The sequence below is a fragment of the Urocitellus parryii genome, chromosome 16 (genome assembly GCF_045843805.1).
Source record: "Urocitellus parryii isolate mUroPar1 chromosome 16, mUroPar1.hap1, whole genome shotgun sequence".
NCBI lineage: Eukaryota > Metazoa > Chordata > Mammalia > Rodentia > Sciuridae > Urocitellus > Urocitellus parryii.
In genome coordinates this window covers 16,824,686-16,844,432 of record NC_135546.1, presented here as the reverse complement: position 1 = coordinate 16,844,432, position 19,747 = coordinate 16,824,686, and the positions used below count along the sequence as shown (strand labels likewise).

The window sequence follows — 19,747 nt, the reverse complement described above, 5'->3', positions numbered from 1 at the left end:
TACACTGTTATCATTGCATGTGGTTCTGCTAATAACGTTTGACTTTCCTTAATATTTGGCATACATTGAAAGGGTCCCTAAAGGCTTTTTGTATAGAAAATTTAAGGAACCTTCAAAACGGTGGCCATGTTTCTTGTTGGTGCTGATAGCACAGCAGTAATGCAGACTATAGCTGCAAGTGTAAGTACCAGATGACATTTTATAATCAGAGTTATAGGTGGTTTTTCCAAATTTTTATCTGGTAATTTAATGCTTAGAGCTCAGTAAGGTGCGTTAGTAACATTAAGATAAGTCATGCCTTCGGAAATCCTGAAATCCATCCTACTCTGCGACCTAATCCTTGCAACTGGGAAGAGAGCCTTGGTTTAGAGGCCTTAGCTCTGCAAGACTCAGCTTAGAAATTGACGCCACTTCAGGTTTTCCCAGAGAATGCTAATATTTCCTTGTCATCAGTCATCATTGCAGATTATTTGAAAATAAATAATAGACACATGCTAGTGATGAAATCTCAGACAAAATTAGTGACATTTAAAATGTGCCATATTGTCCGTGTTTTAAATAGGAGAGAAACAGATGGTCACTTGATTAGTTTATAACACTGCCCAAAGAAAGAGATTTGTTGGATAATAATTTCCTAATACCTGTATATATGAGACAAGTAGGCCATGTAGTTTTTCAGCTAACCTTGACATTCTTTTATTCATGTTTTCCTTTAATCTCAGGGGATAAATTTACTTTATACAATTTACTTACAACAGTAACAACAAAAAAGTGAGTTGTCATGTTAGTTAATGCAGCGCAAATAAGGGAGGACCAGGCCACCTCTTCACTGTCAGCCTGCAGCTCTGACGTCCTGCCATCTTTTTAGAGTCTAGGTGGCCACTGTGCGGAGAGATCAGTTAGTGTGTCCACTGTTACTGGATTATCTTGGCTCCATCGCCTTTAACTCAGGAGATTACAAATAACTCAATAACTATTAGTCTGCCAGACCAACTCCCAAGGAAGGGGAAGATAATTAAATCCATACATTATGGGCAAAACTTTTGCCCAAAAGGAGCCCACCCAAAAAACTGCACCAGAGCCCAGGACATTGATTAATCTAATTAAGAGTTAAGGGTTTTTTTCTGGGCTGTCCCAAAGGGACAGAGAAAAGGCAAATAGGCAATCAGGGAAAGGATCAGAGGCCACAGGAGGATGGCAAGATTTCAGTGGCACCTCAAAGAATTTGAGCGAAAGGTAGTGAAATTTCCTATTATTGCTGTTTTGCGTTTGCTTTTTTTTTAAGATGCAAAGAATTTTATGGTATTTCAAAAGCAGGAAGGTACAGGTGACAGACCAGTGTCTTTAACGCTGTCGCCCTGTTTGTGCTCATGAGAGGTAAAAAGTCAGGATGAGGAAATGGGCATGAATGAACAGGGACAGTGGAGTCCCCGTGACAGTGTCCATGCAATAGGCCAAGAAGGTCTTCTGAGTAGTCACTAGGAAGAAACCTCCAGAGAGTTTGAATTCATTCGCAGCAAACCCTGACATCCAGCTAATTTACAGCTCCTAGAGAGCCACTTGGGGAAAAGGTGTCTGCGTGTCCCCAAAATGTGATCCGAACACTGCTTCATTGGTATGACTTAGTACCTGGGAATGTAGACAGCTTAAAAGACTTCTAAACCAAAGGTTGAGAAAAAATCTGGGCATAAAGAACTTCCTGTATCATGTTTTGGCCTCACCAGCAGCTTCTGTGAGTTTATGCAATTGTATATTTTTACAAACTCAATAAAAAAAAATAAACACTTTCTACTAAGGAGAAATCTCATCCCTCCCCCCAATCCCCTTCAGCATGTGATCTCAGTAACCATGGCAGTGATGCTGACTTGACCTCTCTTGGTTTGTGCTTCCTTTTAACCTCCTGCATCTAACACTGGTGTATGGTTGCTGTTTGATCTCTCCTTTTCTGTCCATCACGCCCAGTTACTGTGTGACGTCTTTGCCTTTGAATTTGTGTAGATACACAGGACGCCTCTGTCAGGCATGGTACTGTTGAGAAGGGGATTGTCTTTGAGTCTCCTTTCTTGAAAGCTGCTACTGGGCAAAGCTCTAGTCTCTCTGAAGACTGTTTCTGTCTGGCCTGTTTGTCCACACGGTGCCAGAAAGGTCGTTTGTGCTTCAGCAGAGACTTCAGCCTCTAAGATTTTTATTCCTGTTGTCCTCTCAAAAGAGCAAGCCTGTCACCTCTGATTACCAGTGAGCTTGATGAATGAATGGTAACAACAGATTCCTGTATTCCATTGCAATCCACGGATCTTAGACTTGGATATTCACTTCTCACTATTATTCTTTGAATTTCCTGAGTTTCAGCATGTGGATAATTAACTGTAGTTTTGAATGACAGGAATTAAATTGTTGCATCCAGAACAAGCTTTGGACAGCTTTTGTCTTAATCTCCTAAACAGCCACTGTTCTGTCAGCTACTACTGTGTCTCTTCCAAGATGGTGAATCTGCTGTGGGATTCTTCACATATTGAAACATTTTTTTAAAATGTTGCTGTTTTCATTTCCTGTGTATTTGTTCTGGGCTTCACCCCCCCTTCCTAGAAAATAGTCATTATTCACTATCTAGAAAACTATCTTTTAATCTTTTGATTAAAGATTGCTTGATGATAGTGCCTATTTGTTTGGTTAATGGCATGTTTTTCTTTGTTTTAACACTGGAGTTTCTGCATGAACTTATGATATAAGGTTCTTTTCTTTTTCTTTCTTTCTTTCTTTCTTTCTTTCTTAACATTAGATAGGCATGAAGCCTCCGTCTCACAGCTGCATGCATAGTCGCTGTTGAAGCAAATGCCTACCTAATCTGACAGTCTTGGTGTGTTTAAAATTTTTTGAGTTTGCAAATAAGCTTATTAAGTCTCCTGATGGAGCCTTCGGGCAGTGAACAGTTATATGAGGACCCTGATCCTGGAGGCAAATCCCAAGATGCAGAGGCCAGAAAGCAGACAGAATCTGAACAAAAGTTATCTAAAATGACCCACAATGCTTTGGAGAACATTAATGTGATTGGCCAAGGCTTGAAGCATCTCTTCCAGCACCAGCGCAGGAGGTCATCAGTGTCTCCACATGATGTGCAGCAGATTCAGACTGATCCAGAACCCGAGGTGGATCTGGAGAGCCAGAACGCATGTGCTGAGATTGACGGTGTCCCCACCCACCCCACAGCTCTGAATCGGGTTCTGCAGCAGATCCGAGTGCCACCCAAGATGAAGAGAGGAACGAGCTTGCACAGTAGGCGGGGCAAGCCAGAGGCCCCGAAAGGAAGTCCGCAGATCAACAGGAAGTCTGGCCAGGAGATGACCGCTGTGCTGCAGGCAGGCCGACCCAGGTCTTCCTCCACCACCGATGCTCCCACCAGCTCCGCCATGATGGAGATCGCTTGTGCGGCTGCGGCGTGTCTCCCAGGAGACGAGGCATCCGTGGAGCGGGTGAGTCCTCCAGGTTTCCTTTTTCTTGTAGCCTTGGGTGTGTGTGCACAGCCTTAAGACAGGTCTTGGTTGATTTTCTGGCGTATCCATTGTGTGGAAAGCCTCCTCCTGGTGCCTGAGTGTACTTGACTTTGGGTTAGTGGAAATAGACGTAGGGCAGCAAGACGGGATGTCTAATTGGAAACTTTGCACGGATGGGTTTTTGAAATGGGGTAAGCTTTCATCAGTCATTCACTAGTACTTATTAATACCTGCTGTGTACAAGGTGATGGTCCAGGTAGTTAGGGGACATCAGGAGACACAAGGTATTGGGGGAGACAGCGCGCCCCGGGGAGAGGAGGTGGATTGTGTGATGAGCACTGTGGGGAAGAAATAGAACAGGAGGAGAGATGAGGAGTGTGGGCCTCAGTGAGAAGAGGACACTTGAGGGAAGACCTGCAGAGATGTGGCGACCGGGCACTAGCGCTCCAAGCAGGTGAAGCAGCCCAAGGGCGGGACTGCCTGAGTTGTCAAGGAATAGTGAGGAGGCTGGTGTGGGAGAGCCGTGTGTGCAGTCATAAGAGATGAGGCCAGGGAGGGTCACAGGTAGGGCTTTGTAGGGTTTATAAGGCCTTTGTATGCCCAGTGAGATGGGGAGCCATTGAGGACTCTTGAGCATGAGAGGGTGTGGTCTGACTCATATTTCTAAAGGCATCTCTGTGGTTACGGTGTGGACAGACTGCAGCAGGTCGGGGTGGGAGCCAGGAGAGCAGTAAGGAGTCTGTGATAGTCTCGGCAAGAGATGGCGATGACTGAAACCAGAGTTTTAGAGCAGTTGGGACTGTGGATGTAGCACAGTGATGGAGTGCTTTCCAGCATGTGCAAGGTCCTGGGTTTAGTCCCCAGCGCTCCCCCACCCTCCAAAAAGGCAGGTAAAGAGATCACAGCAGAAGAAATCATAGGGTGACAGATTTTGAAGTTCCTGAATAGGATTTAAGTACTTATTGTTTGGCCTACGATTGTTTGAGGTCAGAGATCTGCAGACGTTCCTTTAAACAGTAAATGTTTTCAACTCTGTGCAGCAGCCCAGCTGTGTGCTGTCGGGTGTGTGAATGAGCCTGCCTGGCTTAGCCGGTGGATGTTACCTGGGCTTACGGGCCATGCTTGCTGGCTCCTGTGTTAGGTACTCAACATGTGAATGAGTAAAACAGATAAAAATCTTTGCCTTTTATGGAGTTTACTGTGTAGAAGGGGAAGATTTTAATAAAACGTGTAAGTAAAATACAGAGTACAAGAGTTGTAAAGAAAGATAACTGTAAAGTAGAATGGTCAGGTTGAATGTCACTGAGAGTGCCATCCATGACCAAGACCCGAAGGATGTGAGGGAGCAAACCAAGCCACTCAGGTGTCTGGGGAAAGAGCATGCCAGGCAGAAGGAAGGGCACATGAGCATCTCCCAGAGACCTGCACTATAAAGAAATGGTATTGAAATTGTTTTTTTCTCAGCACTAAAATGAGAGGGATGATACTGCACTTCAAGATCATAAGTCAGGCCACATGCTCTGGCACATGCCTGTAATCTCAGCAGCTCAGGAGGCTGAGGCAGGAGAATTGCAAGTTCGAGGCCCAACCTCAGCAACTTAGCAAGACCCTGTCTCAAAATAAAAAATGCACAGTACTGAAGACAGACGAACACAGACCCAAAAGTCATTGTGTGTGCCAGATGAGTAAGGAGCACCACTTGGGACAGTTCTTACTAATAAGAATTTGGTCTGTAAATAGTATTTAAACCTCTCTTGTGGTTTGAGCATTAAGACTTTTCACTTCATGTGCTTCTCTATCTCTAGCTGTCATCATGTTAAGTTGTCACCCTTCCTCTCAGGGTAATTTGTTCCTTTTTTCAGTCTCTACAAGTACATGCATGATAACACACAAATATTTATACTGTTCACACAGATTTCTGCCCTGTCAGTTTCATTAAATTTCTTTATAACAAAGACTTTATTCTACCAATAACTGTCTCTTCAGTATTTGTAGTTTGGAGATTAGCAATTTGGGGATGAGAGATTTCTGTCATGTTATTATTCTCAGAGACCTTACCATCTTGTTAAGGAGGCAGGAATTACATACAGTGGCAGTTTGAGAAGCAGCGTGATATAATGTAACGAAGCTCAGAAGTCAGGAGCTTGTGGTTTTAGATTCCAGTTACTTCTGTAATTAAGTATCCATGTGACCTTAAGGAAATTAAACTCTCTAGGTTTCATTTCCTTCAGTTTCAAGATGAGGTCATTTCAATAAATAACATTTAATGTTGTTTCTCATCTGAAAATACTATAAATTAAACTTTCTGTATTTCCCATTTTTTTTCATGGCATGCACAGAAAGTTAAAATCCAGACAGCAAGCAGGGTGAACTGATTGTCTAGGGCTGAGGCAGTTGATTGTGGCCTGAGGCTGTGCCAGCCCACCTGGAGAACTGAGTTAACCAGTGCCTGCAACATACTTTTAGTCCATTCTCAGCAACTAAAAAGCTTCAGTGGAGAACAATATGTATCAGATGTTATTGAAATTAAGATGGTAGAAGGCCCAAGAAGAGCTCAGTCTAGGGCTGTGTAGAAAAGGTGCACTGGACAGCATGTCAGATGACAGATCTTCAGTACAGATCTTTCCAGTCAGTACAGATCTTTCCCATTATATAATGACACAATATAAGCAAATAATTAGGCTTCAAAAATAGTTGAGATGCAAACAACAACACAACACCCCAGTTGTGAGTCTCTGGAGAGCTAGGACCATACATGGCAATTAGTTGTGTGTCTCTCCCACATAGAGAACCCTGGTGTCTGCCAGTTGACAAGGGTTAGCCAGACACTTAGGGGAAGCAATAAGAGATAAGTTAGGAAAATATATAATTATATATAGCTTATTTTTCAAATTTCAGTTTAGGGAAGAAGTTTTTTATTTAGGAATATGAATGTGAAACTAAATTTTGATGATTTGACTGAAAATAGGAAATACTGAGATTTTTTTTAAGGCAGAGGGATTACATGTTAAAAAAATATATTAGCTGGGCACAGAGGTGCACTTCTGTAATCCTGGTGACTTGGGAGACTGAGGCATGAGGATCTCAAGTTCAAGACCAGCTTCAGCCACTTAAAGAGACCTTGTCTCAAAAATAAAATAGGCTGGGGCTGGGGATGTGGCTCGCCTGGTATGCATACGACCCGGGTTCGAACCTCAGCACCACATACAAAGATGTTGTATCCGCCAAAAACTAAAAAATAAATATTAAAAAACTCTCTCTCTCTTTAAAAAAAAAAAAAAAAGGCTGGGGATGTAGCTCAGAGGTAGAATTGCCCCTGGGTTCATATTCTCTCTCTCTCTCTCTCTCTCTCTCTCTCTCTCTCTCTCTGGGGATGTAGCTCAGAGGTAGAATTGCCCCTGGGTTCATATTCTCTCTCTCTGTCTCTCTGTCTCTCTGTCTCTCTCTCTCTCTCTCTCTCTCTCTCTCTCTCTCTGGGGATGTAGCTCAGAGGTAGAATTGCCCCTGGGTTCATATTCTCTCTCTCTCTCTGTGTGTGTCTCTCTCTATCTCTCTCTCTCTCTCTCTCTCTCTCTCTCTCTCTCTCTCTCTCTCTCGGGATGTAGCTCAGAGGTAGAATTGCCCCTGGGTTCATATTCTCTCTCTCTCTCTCTCTCTCTCTCTCTCTCTCTCTCTCTCTCTCTCTCTCCACACACACACACACACACACACACACATCAAATTTTTAAAAAATAACTGCTTAAGATGGAAATTTACTATGTTGAAGACAGAATAAAATGGGAAAAACCCATCTAAGGTACCAGACAACTTTACTGAGAAGTCATTGTCATGTAGCATAGAATCTGTCAACTTATAAAACATATACTCAGTTGTTCATTTCTGTGGGAGAAGTCGTTCTGAATTTCAGTGTTAGAAATGGTTTGTAGATTTCCAGTTTAGTCCAAAAGGTGCATTCCTCCAAAACCTAGTTGAAATATTGTAACTATGCCACTATTGCAATAGTAACTACATAGTAAACAGTATAAATTGATGCTATTTAAATGGCTCCTTTTTGTGGGGAGGGGTACTGGCGATGATGAGTCCAAGGGCACTGTACCACTTAGCTACATTCCCAACTGCCTTTCCCCCCTACCTCCCCCTTTTAAGACAGGGCCTTACTAAATAGCTGAGGCTGGCCTTGAACTTTTGATCCTCTTGCCTCAGCCTCCCAAGGTACTCGGATTACAGGAAGGCACTATTAAAAAATACCTCTTGTTTTATAAAATAGTAAGAATGAATGCAATGTTTTTGTCATAAATTTTAAGATAGAAAAGGTTTAGAGGGAAAAATGAGACAGTAGATCCAAACTTGATCTTCTAAAGGGAAGGTTGGAAGTGACTTTTTTAAAAATGACATCACTTTAGAGCTCACTACATTGTTTTCCTCTTCATAGGCAAATTTATCTTTAATAGGCTACAATTAGGGACTTGTTTTGGATAACTTAAAATATGGACAAAGAAAAAAGAATTTTTTGTAGTGTGTGGCTAGTAACTGGAGTATAAAGAGGACGGGACTGTGTGTGTTCAAATAAAGAAATTTCTGTGATTGAATTAGTTGAGCTATGAGCAAAACCAGAAAGCGAGCTGTACTTACTTCCAAGAGGATAAGGTGTCAAGAAAAAAGATAATTCCTGTTGCTGACCACCAGATGGTGCCCTAGGGCAAGCACTGGTAGATGGAAGTGGGGTGACCGTCCTGACTGGACATTAATTGTGGATGATATTTTGAGAAGTAACCTATACATGAGGTCATTAGGATAAAGGCTAAGTGACTAAGATAAGTTAGCAGGTGTTCTTGTAAATATCGAATTGGTTACTGTGGAAATAGAATAGGTAATAGAAAAGCACATAGGAAATCAAAGGTTAAAAACAAACAGAAAATTTTAATCCCAAGATTTGCTTGGGAGAACTGGTAAAAAAAATAGTGTTGGTTTTCCACAAAATAGTCAAAAAATTGTGTTGATGAAACCCAATAGAGAGCTCTCTTTTTTACTTATTTAGTGTCAGTGGAGTTACCAACACTGTTGAGGGAATCTCTTACAGGCAGTTGATAATAACATGGGACTGGAAAAGTGGCCTTGAGTTAGAAATGAAAATATTTTGGCTTTTTAATTGTTCTTTCCAAAGCTTGATTGTCACAGCAGGTGACTTATATAGGTTTATTGACCCTTGGAGCCAGAAGTGTATGGCTACATCCTGCCCGCCCCCACCATTTTTTGATTATCCTTAATGATCTATTTCAAGGTTAAATATGGTGGTTTAATGAGTGGAAGTGAAGATACAGATGTGGTATTCTTGACCTTGATAAATTTGTTATATAAAGTTTAACAGGGATGTTTCTTTAAATGTTTTGTTTTCAAATTTGAGTTGCATTCCTTCTGTTTAGAAGCAGCAGAGTTTATGTTGAAGACTTAACATAATAAAAAGTAGAGTTCACTTTTTTAAATGAAATGTAACCTACTTTCCTTTGTCCTACAGAACAGGCACAGGCTTTAGGGTAATCAGACCCATAAAGGAAAATAGCAGGCGACCCACTTTCTGCCTCCCCATCTGTACCCGAGAGAGTTGGGTACTTTATTAGTATCTTTGAATCTTAAGAGTCAGGAGGAGAATTTCAGCACCCAATGTCCAAAACACAGATGCAAGGTCCTCCTTCACAGACTCAGACAAAGGGACAGATCAAGATTATATCATGTTATATAAGGTATTGCTGGAACAGATTGGTTTTTCTTCTGAAATGACAGTACAGCATTTTATCTCAAGAAAGATAGGCAACTTTGGCAAGTTAACACAAAATTGAACTTAGTTAAGTATTTGTTTAGAGTTGACTAATGACTTGTGTTGATATTACATCATCATGACCTGATCCTCTTGGTCATATAAGCAGAGTAGATTTTACTTTTGAACTTTGATATTTCAGGGTCACAATTAATACACATTATTCATTAATTTGAGTCTCTCATTTTGTAAATAAACTTTGAAAACATTTAAGTAGAATCCTAGGTAGAATCATTTTATTGATATATTTTTTTGGTACTGAGGATAGAACCCAGGGGTACTTTACCACTGAACTACATTCCCTGTTCTTTTTTATTTTTTATTTTATGACAGGGTCTTGCTAAATTGCTGAGACTGTTCTTGAACTTCCCATTCTCCTGCCTCAGCCTTCTGAATTGCTGGGATTATAGGTGTGCTCCACTCTGCTCAACAGAATCATTTTACAATAAATAGATGTTTAATTTAAAAAATCTGATGGAAGATCTTTTTGTAATAAAAATTAGCAAAGGGGACTGGGGTTGTGGCTTAGTGATAGAGCTCTTGCTTAGCATGTGTGAGGCACTGGGTTCGATCCTCAGCACCACAAAAAAGTAAATAAATAAAGGTATTGTGAAAAAAAAAACTTAAAAATAGCAAGGGCTTATTGGTGTAGATGTAGTACAAAAATATTCACATCTCCAACTAAAGATGAAGTCAAATATTTAAGAACTGACCAAATATATGTTATTGTATCATAGTAACATGTTACTGGTAATCCTAGCGATTTGGAAGGCTAAGGCAGGGTGGCAGGTTGGGGGCTAGCTTTAGTAATTTAGCAAAATCTGTCTCAAAATAAAAAGAACTGGGGATCTAGTTCAGTGGTAAAACGCTGCTGGGTTCAGTCCCCAGCACTGCCCCGCCCCCACCCTTCCCCCCAGAATTCTTACTGGGATTAGAAGCCATAGCTCAGATTTCAAAATTGTAATAATGTGGAAACCCAGAATTTAACAACCTTGGGTTGCAAAATGAGTCCCTTGCAACACTTCTGACTTTTAGTCAATAGGTCACTGGCTGTTGCCAAGTGATGAGCTAAGAGCCATGTACTGTTGCGTCTTCAAACCCTAATTGGATTCCTCACTTTACGGAGTGTGAAAACCTGCCAGAGGTCACACAGCTATTATGACCATGTCCCTGGGCTCCTCCACATCCCTGTTCAACATTCTTGCTTCTTTACCCTAATGGATATGTCAGAAATTGGAAAGTATCAATTCTGTCAAATAGGGGACAAGAAAAGGGAAAAATAAAGTTTTTCCTTTTTTTCAAAAATTAGTTACTAGATCAACTTGTTTGAACAAAGGCAGAAATCTAAGGGCACTGGCAGAGTGATTTTTATCACTACCCCTTTTTTGGTTTCTAATGTTATTAATTTTGAACACTCATCTTTTTCAGATGGGTAGCAATAAAAATAAAATAGTGTAATGATTTCCTGGTTATATTTAATAGTTCATTAAAATATGGGCAATAAGATTCTGTACTTTAGTATGTTTAAATGAAATAATAATGAACAAGTAATTTACAGTGTCTTAATAAAGCAACGTTTTTATTTAGTGAGGTGGTCAGTTCAATAACCAGTCTTCATGGAGCTCTTTCTGCATTTTGAGATTGAGCTGGGGTGGAAAAGAAAGCCCATTGTTTTTATTTGTTCTAGTTAGTTACACATGACAGCAGAATGCATTTCTGTTCATTGTTACACAAGTGGAGCACAACTTTGTACGTGATGCAGAGTTGTCCCGTGTGTGCAGTAATACACGTATCTAGCCCACACCCCTTCCCCTTTGCCCTGTCTAAAGTTCCTCCATTCCTCCCATGCTCCCTGCCCCCCAATCCCCATCTTCATATCAAAGAAACCATTTGACCTTTGGTTTTTTGGGATTGGCTTACTTTGCTTAGCATGATATTCTCCAATTCCATCCATTTTCCTGCAAATGCCATAATTTTATTTATCGAGAAAGCCCATTATTAAGGTCTCACATGAACCATAGTATAATGTTGGAGAATTAAGAAAGGTAAATGAAGGTAAGAACCATCCCTCTGTTATCTTCTTGCCTTAAGTCACCAAGAAACCAGCCTTAACTGAATTTTGATGAATCATGCAGTAATTGAGACTCTTTTTCCATATCATTGGTAGTATTTTTTTTTTAAACAAATGATTAAGTCTTAGGGAAAATGTTCAGCTTGCCGGAGACCATGGCTGATTCTAGTCCTTTGCTGGGTCCACTTCAGTGTGGGAAGTATAAGCTGAAGTCAGAAAGCATTGGTGGTTACAAAAGGATCTAGTTTGCCAAAGAATTGGTAGCCTGCCAACTAATTTTCCTAAATCAAAAGAAAAAAGTTGGTCTTCATGAATTGAAGCAGGTTTGAGGCCTGATAATGAACTCTTACAGTAGAAATTTAGATAAAAAGGTAAACTTCCCATTGCTTTCCCCAAATGATCATGATGCAATTGCTGGAAGTGTCACCACTGTCTTACTTCCAAACAGTGCTTATAAGTCGCAAGTGAGTGGTGGTTGGTTGGTTTGCCTTGGCTCACACTGTTACTAGTGGGTAATGTGGTTGTTCATAGCAGTGAATATGTTTTATTCTGCCCCCCCATCCCACCCCCGCCGTGTTGCTGACCATCTGGAAGTTAGATAAGAGGGAGGGAGCACCATCCTAAGGAAATTCCACTTTTCCTTCGAGCCTTTCATTACCACAAAATCTTAGGTGGGGAGGAATTGCTCCATCTACTCAAGTTGTGTGATGTTCTCCTCAAGGGGCTGTGTGGTCTTTTAGGTCTCCCAGACAGCCCATTCTGCTCCCGACTCTGTTAGACACATCTAGCATCTTAAGCTGGGTCTTTTTATTTTTTTGGTACTGGGGATCGGACCCAGGGTTGCTTTACCAATGAGCCCCATCCCTAGCTACCACCAACCCCTTTTTTTGAGACAGAGTCTTGCCGAGTTGCTGCTGTAGGTATGAATTCTCTTTGCAGTGCATCTCTCCTGGATAGTCTGTTTGGCAGGCTAATAATTCCTAGTGCTTGTGATATATTGTCTTCAACTTAACAAATATCTGTTGATCCAGGCATTTCTAAGTGGTGGGGACATAAGAGTGAATCCTCACTGCAGACAGATATACTGTGAAGTATTACATAAGAAACTGAAATGAGGTTGGAATGAGGGGACATGTTCTGTTCACACAGTTGGTCAGAAGTTTGAACTGGATTCTGTGGGTCTTACCAAGAATAATCCAGCAGCCAGCTGCAAGGCCTGGTGTAGACAGCTCAAGGGGAAGGCCGACTTAAAAACATCTCTTAGGGTAAGAGACACTGCGGTTCTTGGAGCCTGAAGTATTTGGATCTTCCCTGGCTTCTAACAGAAAACTCCACATCAAGTAGATTCTTGTAGTCACATTATAGTTCGTGGTTTCAGCAGTTCACTAAGAACCCCTGAGTCCATGAAAAGTACAGAGTGCTTCACCAGCGTTTACCTTACCTTTGTGAAGGGGTCATGCTAATATTCTCTGAATGGCCAGTTTAGGGAATGTGCTGCTTCAGTTAATGCTGGAAAATTTTTTCACATCACAGTTTTGAGTGCTTAGTTATATTGATCTGTCAACTCGCCCAGCCCTTCATTATTCTTAAACTGTGGTATCTGACAGAAAATGAATTGGCCAGATCTGGGTTCAGGGTAACAGCAGCTGAGCTGAGCCTTGACTCTAAAGAACTGTGTGCCTCTTTTTAAGAAGCCAATACAGGTGCTTTTGCTTTTTAATTACTGCTCCTTTTTTTACCATCAAAAATTTGTCTTTATTAATTTATGATCTCTGAAAACCAAGGAAGGTTCTTTTTCTCCTTGTTCTGTCCTTCACCTCTTTCCTCCCCCCTCTTTTTTTTCTTCTCTCTCTCTTCCCTTTCCTCTCCCTCCCATCATCCTTTGCTCTTCCCCAACTCAATAGAAACAGCATCCTCTCACAAGTCACAGTGTGGATGACAGTCTCTAGGAGCCTCAAAGGAAGAATTATTCTTAGCATTTATTTCTTTTAGGATAATAATAGTAAATATTGCTTCCCCATTATACTTTGAGAGCTGATGGTTTCCTGATCTTTAAAAAGTTCATTCAGATTTTTCAAAAAAATAGCTTTCTAAAGAACTTTCTTCTTAGAAAGAATTTGATCCTACAACGTAGAGTCAAAAGTTTTGACATTTGAATATTGGTTTTTTTTAAATGGATGAATTATGGGCATGAATTTTTTTTATACTGAAATTCCCATATTTAATTTTTGAGCTAGAGCCTTGATCAGTTGTTGGTTCCCTGGAACTTGGGAAAGCTGTTTTTAAGAAACTTCAGTAATCATGAATGCTGCAGGCCCTCTGCTGGTACATTCTGGTGCTGCTGAGAGTGTTCTGTGATGAACTTTGCCAGTAGTTCTGCAGTGTTACTTTAAAAGCAATTTCTTAAAAAAAATGAAACAAAACAGTTTTATTGGTTAATCTTATTATGATCACAAAAAATCTTGTTTTGAATTACTAACCAGAGTATGAGACCAATTCTTAACAAATGTTGGTCTAAATCCAGAACTTCGAAGTTAGTAAATAACTTGAAAGCTTTCAGTAAGTTGTTTGGGTTCTAAGTAGTAGAAAGTTGACAGTTTGCCTTGGAAACCTGATTTAAGTGTGTTTACTTTTTAAAGATTCTAGATATGGCAGCTTTCCAAAGCTTTTTATTCTTCAATTTTTTTTTTCCCTGAGGATCAACCCTAGAAGTGCTTTACCACCAAGCTGCATCCTCAGCATATTCTATTTTTTATTTTGAGACAGGGTCTCACTAAGTTGCTTAGGGACTCACAAGTCGTTGAGATTATAGGCATTTGCCACCACACTGGCTTATTCTTCCATTCTTTGCTTTCTTTTTAGAATATGACTTATGACAACATGAGTATTTTCTTTAAAAACTCTAAGCATTTTCTGTATCCTTGTTAAAGCATTTGGATAGAATGTATATGTATATATACATATATATAATATAATATATAATATATATTATATATATATTAGATTGACCTTTATTTATTTATTTATATGTGGTGCTGAGGATCAAACCCAGAGCCTCACACATGCCAGGCAAGCATTCTGCCACTGAGCTTCAACCCCAGCCCCTAGGACAGAATTTTTGATATGACCTAAATGTTAATATCTTGAAAAGCTAATTCTAAGTAAGAATATTATATTTTAAATATTATTGAAATGGACTATATCTTCTTTTCATTTCCACTGCATAATATTCTGAGGAATCCAGCTTAGACCTTTAAATGTAGATAAATCCAATCAAAGCAGGTTTAATTCTTGGTTTAGAGGGATAATGAAAGATCTCTTCACAAGTCTCTGTCCTCTGGGTGGGGATGTGTGTGCACATGATTATAGATTATTAAAAGCCTCATCGTGCAGTGTAAGCTTTAAGGAGAGCAGAATAATCTGTTACTCTTAAGTTGCTGTGAACTTTTACCAAGAAGATCGTTTTATTATTTTGACATTTTGGAAGATTATATGAGTGCTATTTATTTCTCATGCTAAATGTTTACTTGTGCATGGTGGATGGTGCACTGATGATGAATATTTAATGTTTACTGAGGATCCTTAGTCATACATGTGACCCCTGTGACCTGATATTCCAAAACATAAAGGAAAGGGCATTATCTATTCATTTAAACTAATGGCTTCTAAATTATATTGTTCATCTGCTTCTTTGAGCATGTGTTTGTTTACTTATAAATTATACATGTATAATCGTTCCTGCATACTATGTACATCACATAACACAGAGATAGAAATAAAAAATATAAATGGAAATTGTAATGTTTTCTTCCCGTAACCCATTGATTGCCTTGCAGTATACTCTTGGGTGTGTATTTAGACCAAGATAAAAGGAGTAGCTTCTCCCTGAGGAATTTTTGGATAATATAAAAATCATTTATGTTTGACTTAGGATATGACAGTAACACAAGAACAGATTTTACATCAGAACTGTTTAAGTTGAGGTGATCTGTACTGGAGACGTCACCAGCTCAAAGATGAGTAAGCAGAGGCCAAGGAGCCACACAGCCACAACTCAGAGTTGGACTAAGTCAGATTCCTTTGAGTTTCTGTGACTGTGGGATTCACAGGATGAGTATAACACTGTTGGAGAGTCAGGCTGTGGGTGAAGATCTGCCTCAGGAGTGTGCTGGGAAATTGACTTTTTCATTCAGACCTGTTCAGAACTCTTATTGTCTTGTTTAGAAGTTTGATGGCCTCAGATCTTCAAGCCATGTCTGCATAGGAAAAAGTTTTAATGCTTCTTACAGACATACAGCCTGACCACGTAGGATGATAAATACATAAGTAGAGTTCAGCATTAGGCTTTGTCACTTAACCTGCTTCATGATGCATGGTGGGAGGGAGACTCAGGAGCAGATTTAGAATGGATGATTGCAGTGTATAGCATCCCAGATGATATATAAATAAGTTCTAACACACGCAGGTACTGTTTCATTAAGAATAATCTGCAGTTCATCTTTTTAAGCTCACCATTGTTATCACCTTAAAAACAAAAACTTGAGCACACTCCTCCCCACTTCTTTTTTCTTTTTCTAGCCCCTTCCCCGCCATCCATGGGCAGTTGTTTTGTGAAACCCAGCAGGCCAGGTGAACCAGTTATAAATGTATAGATTTCCAGAGTAAGTTCTGGAAGTGGGGCTCTTAAAAGGAGACTCCAGGCACCAGCAGAGGACTGCCGCGAGCCGTGGGTCCGCCTCCCATGCTGCGGAGGACTGGCTGGAGTTTCTCCGTTGGTTGGTTTCCTCTTTGCTGGTTTAGGTAATGCCCTGTTCTTTCTTGTTATTAACATAGAAGCATGAAGCTCTTCTGCATCAGTGAATCTGAGTATCAGATCCTTAAGAATCAACAAAACTTGAGATTTTCCTTTTTTAACGGATAGGTCGTCCTTCCTTTAGAAGGTTTGTTAAGCAGATCGCCATCTCTGCAGCACTGCAGTAAGCATAGAATAGGGCTGGGCTGGGGCTCATTGGCAGAGCATGTGCCCAGCATGCATGAGGCCCTGGGCTCAACCCTCAGCACCACATGAAAATAAGTAAATACAATAAAGATATAGTATCTGTCTATGACTAAAAATACATTTTTTAAAAAGAATGAATAAAGTAGAAGCAGTTAGTAGGATAGAGCAAGTGGATTATAGGAGGGAATGGAATGACATGGATCAAACGTGGCATGATGATCACCACTGTTAAGTACAATTATAATATGCCAGTTACAAAGTGTGTGTACTGTTCAAAATGAACCGCCTAAAAGTGGGGAAAAAAAGAGTCCTGATTCTAATCTGCTTCTGAGCATTTCTATAAGAAGCATCATAGTGGAGTACTGCATCAGAGTTGCTGAAGGCGACCTCCTGTGACGCTCTGAGCAAGGTGTTGGCTAGACCGCCAGTGAAAGGGAAGCTTGTTTTTGTCTTAAAACTTTCCAGCAGTTGGGCTGGGACTGGAGCTCAGTGTAGAGCGCTTGCCTTTCGCGTGTGGGGCACTGGGTTTGATCCTCAGCACCACAGAAAGATAAATAAATGAAATAAAGGTATTGTGTCCATCTACAACTAAAAATATTAAAACAAAACTTTCCAACAGTATGTTTTTAACAATTGTAGATTGTCTAGGCCAAAGAGCAACACCCAAGGTTTTGTATTCCTTGGAAACTGTTTTCCTTTATAATGATGCAAACAGAAACAAACCCCCAAATCAGAAAAAGATTACCCAACTTTGTTACGTCAATGTGATTCTTTATGACAAACCATTTCTTTTTTTTTTTTTTGACAAGTCATATTTTTAATGAACTTGCATTTTCCATATTCCCTGTGTGTCCTGGGCTGTCTTACATCATTTGTTATGCCAGGCAGAATGAACTCTTGTGAAATGGAGAGGGTTGGCCTGGAGGGCATAAGGCCCAGGGGAAACTGAAGTTCCTCTAAGTGAAGGGGGAATGGAGGCTGTTTCTTTTGTCAGCTTGGTGAGAACGGGACGTGAGGTTTCATGATCAGATTATAGCTCAGCTAGGTTCCTAGGCCAGAATATAAATTACCTACTGTGGATCGATATACTAGTTATGATGTGTGTCCCTTATTTTTGGCTTATGATTCTATATGCCTTTTTGTTGTATTAAGGTCCAGAGATCTGTGTATTGGTACAGATATCTAAGACAACTTGGACTTTTAAATTTTTCATAACTATGAGTATTTGTATTTCTAGTGTTTTCCTAAATAAATCAGTAAAATCAAAATTCTCATTTTTATTTTATTGATTTATTTAGTATATTTAGGGTTATTTAAGTATAACCCTTTTTCACATCTGTCTTTAGTGCATAGCATTAATTTTTTTTTTTTTACTATTTTGGTGGGATTAATTTAAAAATAAGGTTAAAAAAATAATTAAATATCCTTGAACCTGGCCTGAGGTTTTATAATGATGCACCTGTAAAAGCCTTTGATGTTCATTGTAAAACATGTCAAAAGCCATTCTTTTTTTGTATAATTTTGAATATTTTAAGCATGTATTTTTCATTAAGTACTGTCTTTTTCTCCTTCCTTTAAGAATTATTCCCTGGTGATTTTTTTTCTTTCTGTCAGTTTGTGTCTGTGTCATTCCTTGTCTCTGGCTTCACAATTCTGTATTGTCCTAGCACCATTTTAAAACCACAGCTGGAAGCTCTGAAAAGCCTTCTGACAAAGGAAGACTGAATTGTGACCTTAGACTATTGACAAGGCTTAGACTATAGGAACAAATGACAGTAAGAAATGAATGTCTCAGATCCACAGCCTCGTCCTCAGTCTCTGAGTGAATTGTTGAAACCAAGAATTCAAAAATCGTATTTCCTTTTCAATAGTAGGAAACATTAATAGTGTGAAACATTCTATGTGCCTGTGAATCATCCCTGCTTCTGGGATTGCTGTTGAAAAATCTGCTGCTTTTCTCATCCTTGATCCTCTTAGCATCGCCTCTTTTACTCCCTGGAATTTAAAAAGTCTTCCTCTATTGTCCTGAGGTTTTATAATGATGTACCTCCTTGTGGGTCTTCTGGGCATTTGTGAGGCTAGGAACTTGCAGGTTTCTTGATCTGGAAGCATTTGTTTTAGAAAACTTACTTGTTAGTCTTTGTGATTGCATATTTTAAATGTTTTATCATGTAATATTTTGTTCACATAAAAATGAATGTGTGTAAGCTGTGACCCAGTAATGAACTACCTGTGAGCTGCCACACAACCTAAGAATGGGAACATTGCTGACTGGCACCATTCTGCTGCATTTGTGATTTTCCTACTGTTGTAAACTTTGTGTTTCTTGGCCCTGACTTTGGGGAAAAAAAAGAAGAATTAATTATGTGTTGGGCACTAAAAAAACTATTGTTCAGTTATACCTGTTTGGGGGTTTTGTAAAGTGGTCTTATAGTTAATGTAGTATTTTAGGGTTTGCTTTTTATGCAAAGAAATGTTCCTAAGATTGATCCATGTCATTGCACATAGCTATAGTTTGTTTATATTGTTTATTTAATTCCTTCCTACACCTATATTTCTTTTCTCTTTTTGACAGTCAGAGGTTATGCCCCTGACTTACCCTTTAGTGTTTTTTTTTTAAGAAAATTTTGTTTTCCGTTCTAATTTCTGAGACTTCCCAAAAAACTTATTTTCCAGTACTTTTACTAAATATTTCTGCAATAATTTTAAATTTCCTGAGTGATTTTTTCTTTTTGTTGTTATCTACTTATTTTTTGCAGCATCTTCTTGTTATTTTGTGGATTTGTTTTCTTTTGTCTGAGGTTGTTTTCTTTTACTTCTTTCTTTTTTCGCCCCTTCTGGAGGTGTTAGTCTCTTTTTACGTTACAGACTTTTCTGAGATATCTGGTTAACCCTGGCTTTCTCTCACATTCGAGCAACATTAACATGGTTAGACTTCACAAAGTCTTCTCTTTGTGAAGACTTATGGGTTGATAGATTTTACTGAAGAGCATTAAAAAGTAAACAGCAATTTATTGAGGGCCTCCCAATTATTAGTATTTGTAGGTTTTTTTCTCTAGTCGATTTTTCTAGAGAAATTGTTGAGACCCTTGCCTTTGGGTGGATAGCGTTGTGTGATAAGCCTGGCTGGCTGTTCTAGAGACCAGGGGGAGAGGACTGCAATTTCTATCTATTGGTTAATCCTACAGCTCCTCAGGATGATCCCTCACCCCAGCCTGGTCTCAAGTCCTTCTGGTTTATTGTTTGAGTCCCACTAGATTAAAAAAAGAAAAAAAAAAAAAAGTGGAAGCTCACCGTCATGTGTTAGGAGAATGATCTGTTGGTCTAACTGTTCATTATAAATACTTTTAACCAGTCCTCCTGTTTCCAGG

At 39.6% G+C, this 19,747-nt stretch overlaps 1 protein-coding gene across 9 annotated transcripts in view; it reads left to right on the top strand.

The window, feature by feature from the left end:
* The window catches only part of Tmcc1 (transmembrane and coiled-coil domain family 1), a 166,280-nt gene that overhangs the window by 42,159 nt on the left and 104,374 nt on the right, over nucleotides 1-19,747 (top strand). For 6 of the 9 annotated variants that reach the window (XR_003300269.2, XR_003300268.2, XM_077793428.1 and 3 more), the window contains one exon: nucleotides 2,780-3,470. Coding sequence is in view for 7 of the 9 variants with exons in the window: in XM_077793428.1 (XP_077649554.1) it covers nucleotides 2,907-3,470 (564 nt within the window). In the remaining 2 variants the exon portion in view is untranslated. The remainder of the gene's footprint in view (nucleotides 1-2,779; nucleotides 3,471-19,747) is intronic. The other 3 variants (XM_026382997.2, XM_026382996.2, XM_026382998.2) reach the window with 1 other exon arrangement.